We start from the raw sequence: 12,921 nt of genomic DNA on the forward strand, positions 1-12,921 counted from the left end.
GTAGGCTTGTCATGTAAAGTTACTCTCAAATAAAAGTTCTGTTAAGAGATATAGCCAGAAATAAATATCAGCTCTTGGATTATGGGTTCCCAGAGCCCTCCTACTCTGTTGGTGTCTGGAGTATGACCATATGAAGCCCTGATCCTGCAGTTGCTCTGCAAATAGAGTTCCCAGGGAAGTCAGTGGGAGGTTTGAGTGCAGATTGAGGCGCTGTCCTGGAGAAAATAAATCCAGGCATAGGTCAAAGCCTAAGAGGTACTTTTTCATCCAGATGAGTGAGCCTTCTATCTCTTGGGAGTAGGGTGCAGGGAGGGCTTTTTTTAGGCCAATGCACACAGATCAGTTGGAGATGAGGGATAAGGACATGGCAAGGGTGAGGCTGGAAGATCCACTGCTACATGGGTTCACCCATCCCCCCCCATGGAGGGCTGCAATAACAGCTGCACAGCAACTCCACAGTTGCTTGGCATACTGAAGGGAAAATTCCTTTTCCACCGCCCCAGCACTAAGATGCAGCTCATTGTCTGCTATACGTGCTATATGGTGAAAGGAGGTCTTGGGCCTAAATTAGATGTGTGAGTATAGCATGGATGCCTGCAATTGTTCACCTATAAAACAATGGTCAGTGATCAGAATATAAAATGTTCTGCATCATCATGAATTTCTGCCTCAATTCTTTTCGCTCTTCAACATCTGCAGCAGTGTGCACCTTTTTGTGCAATGCTTGGACCGCATCCATTCCAATACCTGCGCACCGGGGTGTTAAGAAAACACCTCCAGGGAAATATTCCTTTTAATGGATTTTTATTTTAAACTATCAACATTGTCTTAAAATAGTACCATTAATGGCTCCTTATTGTGAAATAGGATACAAATGATCAAAGCTGGCTCTTAACCTCTGAATGCCACATGTCCAGCATGCCCATCTTTTACAAAGACATTTCCATATTTATGGATGAGTCCTTTCAGCATGTGTCACCATCCATTCAAAGGGCTAAATGAGTTAGATATACCCTGCTCTGACTCACTGTAACTGGAACAGATTTATAGGCCCGTATAGTATACTAACAAAACATTTGTTGTCTCTTTGTACAGCTAATACCCATGTGGTTGCCAATGATTCAGTCAAATCTAAAGGTAAGTTATTTTCTCTTGTTCTTTCATGCTTGTTGGTATTTCTGTTCTTTGCTTTGTCTGAATATACTCTAGAAATAAGACTATTGGACTCAAGTTCCCAACTCTCTGACAATGCATCATAAAAACTCCATATTATTTTTTCAACATACATCTCGTTATAATATGCAAACTGCTTGGTATTTGGGGACATTCAGTGGCCCAGCATTGAATATGCCAAATTTGAATGGGCTGAGGCATCATTTAGGACAGTAGTTCTCAACCTTTTCCGTATTGAGATACTGCGTCACCCATGACTTCCATCTAACTAGGATCTAGGTGGGAGGCCCTCTCCATTCTCATGTAACTAGCTAAGGAAAGCAGGGTGGTCCATAACCCCCTGACATCGACTCACAGGTTGAGAACCCATGATTCAGAGGGTGGCTTTCAGTTCTACAGCACCTGACGTTCATAGAATCATAGCATATCAGGGTTGGAAGGGACCTCAGGAGGTCATCTAGTCCAACCCCCTGCTCAAAACAAGACCAATCCCCAACTAAATCAGGTCAACCTAAACATTGACCTGCTGTGGTCTGCTGGTTGGATGATGATGCTCAGTGGCCCTGTGTGTGACAGAAATGAGGATGAGGCGTACCAATGGGTCCTGTCAGTCAAGAGTGGATGGGAATAAAGGCTGTGCAGAAAGCTCCACCTAAAGTTGCTGTTGAGAACATAGTGATTTTGGGGATGGTGGCCTGAAATCCATGCCCCTTGTGACAACATCTTTGTCGATGGTTGGAGATGAGGTGGAAAGACACCTGGGATGGAGGGAGGTGGGGCATGCGGGGGGAATCCTCTCCTCCAGAAATCCGCGCCTGGCAAAAAATCTTACATCATCCTGATTTAATGTATGTATTGAATAAAAGACAGAAACTCAACCTTCTGCTGGTTTTAATAGCATTTGTCTGCTGGACTTCAGCTGCGCCTTCAAGCCATTCAGAATAACGTGAACCACCACAGCCTGAGGATGTTACAAGGGTCAGGACAAATGAACAATAGCTCATCCGTACTCCGCAAGTGGCTGCAGTGTACCCAGTTTAAAATGGCTCAAGTGGAAATTCAGTCATCTGAAGCTGCATCTCAGTTTTATCCTCTATGAATTATGTGAATTGTTCCAAATCCTCACTTTTGGTCTAGCAATAATAGGGTTAAAGCTATAAGACAAAAGCTCATTTTTGTATATATTAGTACTTTATCTATGCTTTTTAGCCTAGGACAATTGTGCAAAAGCTTGCACAGGGCAAAGCTAAGAGCCTGATCCTGCCAATTCGTAATCACACACATAAATTCTTGCTCACACGAGCAGTCCCAGTGAAGTCATTGAGATTGCACTCAAGAATTTTTGCAGGGTTGGGATCTATCTTTCATGCTAAACATATTTCTAATCATTGAAATATTTGATTCTGAAATGGTTCTTTATATTATTTTTGAAACAAAAACAAAACTCACTTTTCTTTAATTAACTTCTATTTTTTTTAAACTAGACTAGTGACACATGAAAGTGCTATGTTGCTATTTTGGATGATAATCACACACACACACACACACAAAATAAAATAAAAAAGGGCGGTGGTGGTGCTTTGGGATCCTTTCTACAGCTTTTTCTTTTAAACTCGCAGTTGGCAATGCAATAAAATTTGTCACTGTAAAACAGTGATGTTACAATGAGGCTTTTTGTCATTATGTTCTGGGAAAACAGCAGCTCGGGAGGAGCATTATTACAAAGCACACTTAGAAATGAGGTTGTTAAACTGTGCCAGTTCATTTGTCTTTTTGTTTAATGTTTACCACACCTATCAAGTATGGTTTATTATTTTTTGAAAAAAAAAAACTTTTCACTTCACTGATTTTGTGCTGTACTTTCCTGTAAGCTTCATGGAAACCTCTTGAGTTTTGTGACTACAGTATTTTAGTCTTTTGTGCATATTTGTATACAGTGCAATTAAAAATGTATAGCCCGATTCTGCTCTTTTTTCATGTCTAGGGAAGTTTTACCATAGAGTTCAGTAGGGGAAGGTTTGGTCCTGAATTTTTGCATTCTGATAACAAATTATAGCTATGGCATAATATTGCATAGAAAGTTTGTTTAATAACAAATGAATTTTAACAGCATTAAGGGACTGATCCAAAGCCCATTTAAGTCAATGGAAAGACTTTCATTGACTTCAGTGGCTTTTGGTGAATTCCTAAAAAGACCAGAATTTATCACCTCGTGTAATTAATATTTAATTCTGTTGATTCATAAACAATCTCTCATATTTATTACTGTAATGCACTGACTAGAAGAAGAATAAATGTACATGTCAGCTGTATATTAAAATCCTATTTAAAACATACCCTTTACTACCACACTCAGCATTAATGTGTTTTTCCCCAGCTCCTTTGGAGGGGGACTGGAGTCCAGAAAATAATTGCTTGAGTAAAGATTTTATTTCTTTTACTCCTGTTAGCCTTGCAGAACCAACACAGCTGAGAGAGAGATTTAGATTCTGTTCCCTCATAGATTCATATGTAAGGGGACTGTTGCCCCCTTACTACAATTCAGTGGGGGTGTTTTGGTTGGCTAGCTCCCAGTACGAAAAAGGGGGAAGGGTCGATGGGGAATCAGGACCCTGAGACTGACAGCCCCCAGGAACAATGGGGAGAGGCCAATGCTCCAGATCAGCCTGAATGACAGGGTGGGCAGGCTAATCAGAGTGTCAGGAGGCCAGGGAGGTCCTGTCCTGTCTTCCGTGTGAGCTGGATTTGCCTGGCTCAGACAGAGTGGGGCCGAGCTAAGCTGGGGAGCAGAGCTGAGCCAGATCCAGAGGGACCAGAAAAGCAGCCCAGAGAGAGTAGACCCTGTCCTGGGAGCAGAGCTGCAGCAACCAGAGCCAGAGGGGCCAAAGAAGCAGCCCAGGGAGCTGGCGGCAGAGCAGCAAAGCAGCGCTGAGACAGAGTGGTGGAGCTGGGGCTGGAGCAGTCTGGAGCTGGGTGTGGTGAGCAGCTGGGGAGAGCGAGGGGGACCCTGGGCAGCTGGCCCAGCACAGGGAGACACCTCAGCCAAGAGGCTCTGCAGGCCAGACTTGGATCGTAACCCCGACAGGGTGGGGGCGACACTGGGAAGAAAGGTCCTACCACTTAGAGCCTGAGAGCGTGTGGCCACCACCAGAGCAAGTGTCCAACCCACAGTGTCCCTGCAGCACATCCAGAGCCTGAGAAGGAGGCCTGGGACTTACAAGGAACAGACTGTGAAGTGCCCTGACATTCCAGAGACACTGTTTGTGATGTTCCCTGCCCCAGAGCGGGGTGATGTGTTTTCTTTAACCTTTCCCATTGTTGATTAAATAACTTGCATTTGCTTTAACTTGTATGTAATGGCCAGTGGGTCAGAGAAGTGCCCAGTGCAGAGAGAGTACCCCAGAGTGGGGACACCCTAGCCCCAGTCGTAGGTGACCACAGCAGGGTTGGGGGTTGAGCCCTGCAGGAATCCTGGGCCCAGCCTTGTTGGGGTTACAAGGACTCTGCCAGACAGGAGAGTGGAAGGGGAGGCCACTGGGTGAAGGAAGTGGGAGCGAGGACTCGGATCCTTTCGCTAGCCCACTTCACCAGGTTAGGAAAGTTCCCCACAATAGCGGGACTATTCCCTCCCTTACACATAGAGTTTAAGACCAGAAGGGACAATTAGATCATCTAGTCTGATCTCCTGTACATCACAAGCCATTACATTTCACCCAGTTACCCCAGTATTGAGCCCCATATCTTGAGTTTGGGTAAAGACTATCTTCCAGAATGATATCCAGTGTTGATTTTAAAACATCAGGAGATGGTAGATTGTTCCAGTGGTTAATCATCTCAGTGTTAAAAATTTTGTGCCATAATTTCTAATTTGAATTTGAGCAGCTTCATTTCTGTGCCGTTGGTTCTTGTTATGCCTTTCCTCTCTATGTTAAAGAGCCCTTTAATACCCAGGATTTTCACCCCATGATGGTACTTACACACTGTAATCAAGTCACCTCTCAATCTTTTCTTTGATAAACCAAATACATTAAGCTCTTTAAATCTCTCATTATATGGCATTTTCTCCAATCCTGGATCCTTTGTGTGGCTCTTCCACCCTCTCCAGTTTTTCAACATCCTTTTAAAAATGTGGACACCAGAACTGTATGCACTATTCCAGTATCGGATTCACAATATCATATACCGAGGTAAAATCACCACCCTGCTCCTACTCACTACTTCCCTGCTTATATACCCAAGGACTGCATTAGCCCTTTTTACCGTATCACAGCACTGGAATATTCTATTGAGTTATTTAACCACAGTGACCTGCTAAATCCTTTTCAGAGTCACTGCTTTCCTGGCTAGAGTCCCCCATTCTGTAGCTACGGCCAGCATTCCTTGTTCCTAGATGTATAACTTTACATCTGGCTGACAAGTTCCCTGTGCATTCCCTGTGGTGCATTATCAACAGCAAAGCTTGTACCTGTGTAACCCCATTGAAGATAATGGGTGTAATGAGGGAGGCTTGGAAGACATCTCCCTCCCCAACTTTCATTGTGGGGGGTGGGAAAGGGGGCGGGAAACAGCAATGCCTTCCTTCAACTTTTGGGAGACTGTGAAGGGGTGGGAGGGAAAGGGATTCTGAGTGGCTTAGTGCAGCTGGGCTCAGCATCCTATTTCTCCCCCCTTTCCCTCTTGCAGGTTGCTGATCACCTGTTCGGCTGTTAAAAGCTCCAGGAGCAAGAGGCTGTTGCAATTGCAGCCTCCAGCCAGGAGGGGGCTGCCATCTCCTCCTGCAGGACAGACAGGAACCGGGCCCCTTAGGGTTTGTGCCTGGCCCTTGGCCCCAGCCGCTGTAGAGCTGGGGGGGCTGGATATGCAGCAATCGTTGTTCCCTTGGGGGACAGGCATGGAGGAGCTGTGAGGGGCAGGCAGGCACCGGGGAGGACAGCTGGGATGGGCACTAGGGGGTGGGATGGTCACTAGGGGACACCTCTAGGGGGGCGGGCACTAGGGGGTGACATGGGCACTAGAGGGAACCTCAGTGGGGGGGCACTAGGGGGTGACATAGGCATTAGGGACTGCCATGAGCACTAGGGGGCACCTCTGGTGGGCACGCACTGGGGGACACTTGGGGGCAGACACTGGGGGGTACCTTTGGGGGAGTAGGCACTCGGGGGGCATCTCTGGGTTGACATGGACACTAGGGGGTGACATGGGCACTGGGGAACCTCTTGGGGGTGGGCACTGGGGAGCAAGATAGGTGCTAGGAGACACCACTGGGGAGGCAGGCACTGGGGGGGGGGAAGGCAAGTAACATAGGCACTAAGGGGCAGGTATGGGGGGACAGGCACCAGGAGTAGGGTTGCCAGCTGCTTGGTTTTTGACCGGAAAGTCTGGTTGAAGGGGAACTTGTCGGATGTCCAGTCAGAAGTACTGACCGGACACCAAAAATCTGGTTACTGCCTTTAGGGGTGCTGGAATGAGGTGTGGGGTGGCGGGGTGCTGCCTGCAAACACCACCACCAGTCTGTCCCCTGCTCCCTGCCAGTCTGGCCCTGGATGTGGGGCTGAGGATGGGCCAGGGCGGGGGGGACCATGTCATCAACCTGCGCCAGTCCCTTCTCAGCTGGGGCTGCCTCCTGCCTATATCTTGTGGGCAGGCAGGTAGGCTCTGTGTCAGCTCCCAGCCCGGCTCTGTAGGTGGCGGGTGAGTCCCGGGGCAGGGAAGGGTGTGTGTGTGAATGAGCGACCAGGGGGAGGAGGGGAGCGAGTGACGGGGGAGCCGTGGTGTCCGGTTTTAAGAAATCGGAAAGTTGGCAACCCTAACCAGGAGACAGCTGTGAAGTGAGAGGCACGAGGGGGTGACACAGTGTCTAAGGGGCAGCTCTCAGTGGAATTGGGAAAGGAATAAGATGATAGCAGGATATAGAGGAGGGTGAGTGATGGGGTGAAAGAGAGAGTTTGAGGTGAGTTTGGAGAAGTGATACGGTGGGCAAGTGTGAGGGGGATCTTGGAAAAGAGACTGGGTGGGATTTGGGGAATGAGAGTCTCAGAAGCAAGAGGAGAGAGAGGTGGCTTGGAAGAGAGGGAGAAGGACACATTGGGGGAGTTTGTGTGAAACAGGTGAGAGTGAGAAGATTTCACACAGAGACAAATCTGTAGGGGAGAGAGGAGACAAAGTAGGTAGTTGAGAGGGAGAGTTGAAACTCCGCTTAGCACCTAGAGCTTGCTACCACACAGGACAGGAACAACCAAAGACAGCACCAGAGGAAGACAGGCAGGAGCAGAGCAAAGTAAAAACTGTTTTTTGTTTAAAGGAAGGTGGGCGAAAGGCACTTGTGTTGGAACTCTTCTCATGAAGGGGGATTTCATGACGAGGGGAGTGTCTCTGCCCCACCCCTGCAACCTTTTGGAGATAATTACTCCGCTGTGCACAGGTGTGACTGAGGGCAGAATGTAGGTTGCAGAACCTGTATTACTGCTGATAATGGGCAAGATAGAAAGGATCCCATTTTGATTTAGATTCCCTAGTGAGTTTGTGATTTGGACAGCTAGGAAAAACCCCACAAGTTTACTTGTAAAGGGAATGTACTTCATCTGGAGTCATTGAAAGACAACCATTGAGCTCCACAGTGTTACTTTTACACAGTTGCATACCAGAGCAGAACCACATTTGATCAATCATTATCATTTCTATTGTGTGGTAAGCGTAGGCAGCACTGTGCATAGAACCTGCCCCAGAGGCCTAACCACCCAGAGTTACAGTACAGAACAATGGGATGCAAAATATGCTGGTGGACAGTCCATAAAATTAGAAATGGATCAGAGCGGCAGAGTTTGTATCCAGATTCACATCCAGACTCTTCCAAAGTTTTGGCTCAGCCCCCTACAAAGGTAAGATCTGAATGTCAATATCTAAGGCTTTGGTTTTGGTCCATCTTTAACTATAATCAAAATGCATCATGGAACAAATGGGTCTTTTTGAAGCAGGGAAGTGAGGACTGAATATATTAATTGGGAAGCTGTTCCAGCGTAAGGGACAGCCTGGAAGAAGGCATAAAATCAAAATGAACAAATAACCCCAAGGGGGATGACAGAAGTGACAGATTACTAGGGATATTTTTAATAATGCCAGCTAATACTGATAGTTCATACATTTGACGTGGCTAGATGTGTGCTTTAACACGAAGTGTATACAAGGTGAAATTTTTACAGTGTAATATAAATCTCTGGAAACAATGTAGGCAGCCTTAAGGAGAAGAGAATGATCTACTTTAATTGTGTTTAAACAGTTTAAAATATATCTTTAGGCTGCTTGAGGCTAATATGCAACTCAAGTGAGTCATTCATATTATCTCTGAAATAGCTCAGAGTAACAATTCTTTGTATTTTGTAGGCAAATTAGGAAGTAAATAACATTTGGTGTTCCATAAAAATGCTACCAAATAACACAAACTAATCTTGTTCTGTTATGCTCCCAGAATTCATATCTCTTTGTATGTGTGTCAAGAAGAGTCAGTTTGGATTGCTGTGGTCTCTCTTCTGGGTCCTCTTAAAGAGCTGGAGCTTAGAAATAGCATTTGGTCGTATGTTGTGATAAGCTTCTTAAATCAATGGCTGTTACCACAGCTGACCTAGTAAAAGAATCAATTTATTTTGCACTGAACTGTGAAATTTTCAAACACAAGACAGGCACTTGGGATCAAATGACTTAAAACTACAACGTAGGCAGCACAACTGGTAAATTACATAACTCTGTGTCCTGCATGGCAAGGTTATCGGATGCTCTGAACACCTGGAGTTACTTAATTTTCTGCACAAGTTTCCTTAAACACCTCACAGTTTTATCCACATCGAAAAATACACTTCAGATAAAATGGTGTTTCAGTTGATTTTAATTTCTACTCTGACATCAGATCTGGCCCATTCAGTGACAGCTAATTACAGACTTGTCACTGGTTAAAAGTCCTAACCAGGGGCCATAATATGTCGTCATTTTTTCAAAAAGAAAAGGAGTACTTGTGGCACCTTAGAGACTAACCAATTTATTTGAGCATAAGCTTTCGTGAGCTACAGCATATGCATCTGATGAAGTGAGCTGTAGCTCACGAAAGCTTATGCTCAAATAAATTGGTTAGTCTCTAAGGTGCCACAAGTACTCCTTTTCTTTTTGCGAATACAGACTAACACGGCTGTTACTCTGAAACCTATCATTTTTTCAGTTGTGCTTAAAATGTGATGATGCAATATGGCCTGACGTACCGTGGGAGTGAAACCGGTTGCGGGGCCAAATGTTTCTCTAAACTGCAGCCCATGCAGCCCCATTAAAGTTGGGAAGGTCACAAGAGCCCAGGGATTGCAGTTCTACCAGGCCCTTTTTCAGGATGTGCCAGGACGGGGCAGGAAGGCTATTTTCACTTTGCTCTTCCATTGTGCACCTCCATAAAGTCCCAGGAAATCTGACCCGCAGTAGTTGGCTCTCCAGTTGGGCTGGGATTGTCAAAGGGGCCAAAGGGCATTCCATCCCCAACCCCCATTGACTTTCCCTTAAACCCCTTTAAAAATCCCAGCTTTGGTGAACAGAGTGGATCTTCAACTTGGTGTTAGGCCTAAAACCAGGTTATGACATTGGCAAGCAAAGGTGCTGAACAATTTGTATAGTGGGGGTGCTGAGAGCCATTGAACCAAACTGTAAACCCTGTATATGTGGAAACCACTTCAAGCCAGGGGAGGCTGCTGCACTCCTAGTTCCAGCAACCTATGCTGTCAAGACTATTAGGCCTACAATGACACATGTTTAGGATGTGAGGGACAAGTCCCTGCTTAGGAGGAGAGGTTGTGAGGAGACACTCTGCTTCCAGCTACAGTGATAAAAATCTAGAATTACTCTGTTCACTTCTGGTGAAAGAGTTTGAATCTGAAAAAGGATGTAACAGGGAAACAGAGGGAGATGAGATGGGCAAGGTGTATGGGTGGCAGGTGTAGGTTGGGAAAGACAGGAAGCAGAACAGCAAGTGGTAGTGTGCAAAGTTAAGAGTAAAGAGTTCTGAAGTTATCCCAGGCTGTAGAGGAGCCAGGAAGAGGGCCTGGTGCTCCCCCAGCTCCAGCTGCCCCCTCTTGTGGTTGCTTCTGGGAGGTTAGATGCTGGTGTCAGAAATGTATTTGGTCAGGTGGTGCGGGACCATCTGGGAGGAAGGCAGGTCTGCTGGACCTGACTAGCTCCAAGGGTTTCAGTTCCAATTCAGTAGGAACCAGGGTGTGGGACAGAGGTGCTTAGTATTTTTTCAGCAGTGAATAAGTCGTGTATTATTACCCTGTATGTACCAAATAGTAAAGATAAAAGCACTATTTTCATAAGTGGCTGATTTTTCATTCACTGCTAAGGAAACTTAACATAAAAAAAATTTGTGATCCAAATGATGGGAAATTATTCAATTAATTGCCAGTATTTTGCTGGATTTGATAAATGTTACTAATATACTAATTCACTATTGAGCAATCCGGGAGCTGCATCGGCTAACATTACACTCTGGTATTGTTTTTAACCAGTTGCCCATCAAAGCTGACAAACCATGACTGTGGGCTGGGAAGCTCTGCATTTGATAGACGTAGTGTAACTCTAGGTCAGCTTTGTCTATGTATAATTCAGTAGCAGGGCAAACAAAAATGGTTAGGCTGTGTAATATTTTAGATCCTTTCAAAAAGGTACAACAGCGTGTCTGTAAAGTTTTACACACACAATAAAAATGTCACAGGTAAGTCTTTCTTTCGGCAGATTTGCTTTTCTGACAGCTCTACGGTTTTCCCGTGAAATCAAATTACTTGCAATCAGGTTCTCTATAAAAGCTTTTCTGAACCTGAGAATTTTTGCTTCATAGGAAAATGTCAATAAAGCTGATTATAAATAACCCATATTTTAAAAATCGTTATTATTAATTGAAAACTTTATCTTTGTTATGCTGCTGGACTTGAGGAAATTCTGTACAAATGCTGACAAAGGGTTAGATCCTCATCTGGTGTAAATTGCTGTAGTTCCATTGAAGTCAATGAAGCTACCCAGATTTACACCAGCTGTGGATCTGGCCCAGTGTTTTTAGCTTGTGAGGGATAAGGACTGTCACTGTGGGGATGTGATGCAGGCAAATGATATCAGAGTATATATAGATTCTAGAGTTACCCTATTATAGATGTGCATTATATTGCATGCTGTTTGACAAATACGTAGTCCTCCTCCTGCAGATGTGTTTATTAAAGCCCAGACTGTGCCATTAAGGAACAGAATAGTGCTGGGGATGATGCAGTGCTCCTAAGGGCACAGGATCAGCCATGCCATCTTTAGGAAGGGGTTGCATGCCCCCATACATCCTGCCTCCTTCACTTCCTCTGTGCACCCTACATGGCCCTGCCTCCTCCTCATTCCCTTGGGGGTGGGTAGTATCCCTGGAGTGCCAGCAGTCTCTGAGCTAAGAAGAACATGGGATCTATAACTATACCTGGCTACTGAATAGAAATGCAATGGGAGCCAAATTGTGGCTGGCCCTATGTGGGTGTATGAGATGGAGGACAGAGCAGAGGGGGAACCCCTTCACTCCAGGGCACCCATGCTGGAGCCAAAGTGCACACACAAAGGGGTGGGGTTGGCCAGTGCTATGGTGCACACTTACAGGGTGTAGGTGGGAGGCAAAGCCAGGTCTGTGCCCTCCCATGTACCCATGCTAGACTGCCACTGCAGGGAATGTGCTTTGAAACTTTCAGAAGGTGTGTGAAGAGCCATTGCTGTGTACATACCTCTCAGCAGCCCCCAGCCATTAGGTGACCAGGCTGGCTGAGCCACTGAACTTTCTAGGACTGTCTTTATCTGTATTAAATCCTATCTCACTTAATCCAAGCACTTCTTATGGATTTTTCAAAGCATTTATAGAAGGTGCTACGGGGGGCAGCTATATTATTATGCCAGCTGATTTTCTAGTGACAGCTTTCAAACTTCATAATCTTCTTCTTCTCGGCATTCCTTCCCTGTGCCCATCCACCGCATCTCTGCTCCAGCAAACACTGCAGCTCTCTGGATCCTGATCAGAACCTTATCCCTCAGTCCCATCTCTAATGATTGTTTATGATCCAGTGAGAGCTGTCTGTGTGACAAATGCTGTACAAACCTAGAGCAAAAACCTGCCCCGAGGGTTATATAAATCTTCAGTGATTTGAACACCAGATCTTAAGGAGAGCAACTTCTATCTGATAGTTCCCGTCCCCAAACCTTTTCAGCAACAATATTTTAGCTAGAATATTTTTTTAACCTTCCTGTCAAAAGTGAATTGCATCTGATTCACCTAATATATACTAATTTGCACATTCATTCTATTACCTAAGGTATGCTTAATTGATCTGCATTGTCCAATTATTCATTCGATTCGCCCATCTACATACTGAACAAATAGCCCCAGTGGGTAATTTATTCTCTTCCCTTTGAATCACAAGACGGCTACTGATTTTCCCCATATGTGATGCTGAGATCAAACGTTAAGCTGCTGAAGGTGCTTTGCTTCAAATGAGGACGTTATTAATAAAATTGCCTGAAGTGTCACAAAGCTGAGCAGAATGATGTGGCTGGGAAACTAAATCTACAGCGACACAACATGGCTCTGTTTGGCCCCAAGTTATTTTGTTCCTCTGTTTACCGTGTTACGTCTAGGGCCCAATTGTGGCTGAGCGCTGGTTAGAATATACCTAGAGCCGGTGCCCCTCTGCCCCCTGTTTATGGGCC

The 12,921-nt window shown here is 45.4% G+C and overlaps 1 protein-coding gene across 7 annotated transcripts in view; it reads left to right on the plus strand.

Moving 5' to 3' along the window:
• The window catches only part of UNC79 (unc-79 homolog, NALCN channel complex subunit), a 147,117-nt gene extending 143,615 nt beyond the window's left edge, over window positions 1–3,502 (plus strand). For 4 of the 7 annotated variants that reach the window (XM_074956152.1, XM_074956157.1, XM_074956153.1 and 1 more), the window contains 2 exons: window positions 1,096–1,137; window positions 2,072–3,500. In XM_074956152.1, coding sequence (XP_074812253.1) covers window positions 1,096–1,137; window positions 2,072–2,272 — 243 coding nt within the window. In that variant the 3' untranslated portion in view covers window positions 2,273–3,500. Of the gene's footprint in view, window positions 1–1,095; window positions 1,138–2,071 lie in introns of all 7 variants that reach the window. The other 3 variants (XM_074956155.1, XM_074956156.1, XM_074956154.1) reach the window with 2 other exon arrangements.
• Window positions 3,503–12,921: the final 9,419 nt, after the last annotated feature.

This window comes from Natator depressus, chromosome 6 (genome assembly GCF_965152275.1).
Source record: "Natator depressus isolate rNatDep1 chromosome 6, rNatDep2.hap1, whole genome shotgun sequence".
NCBI lineage: Eukaryota > Metazoa > Chordata > Testudines > Cheloniidae > Natator > Natator depressus.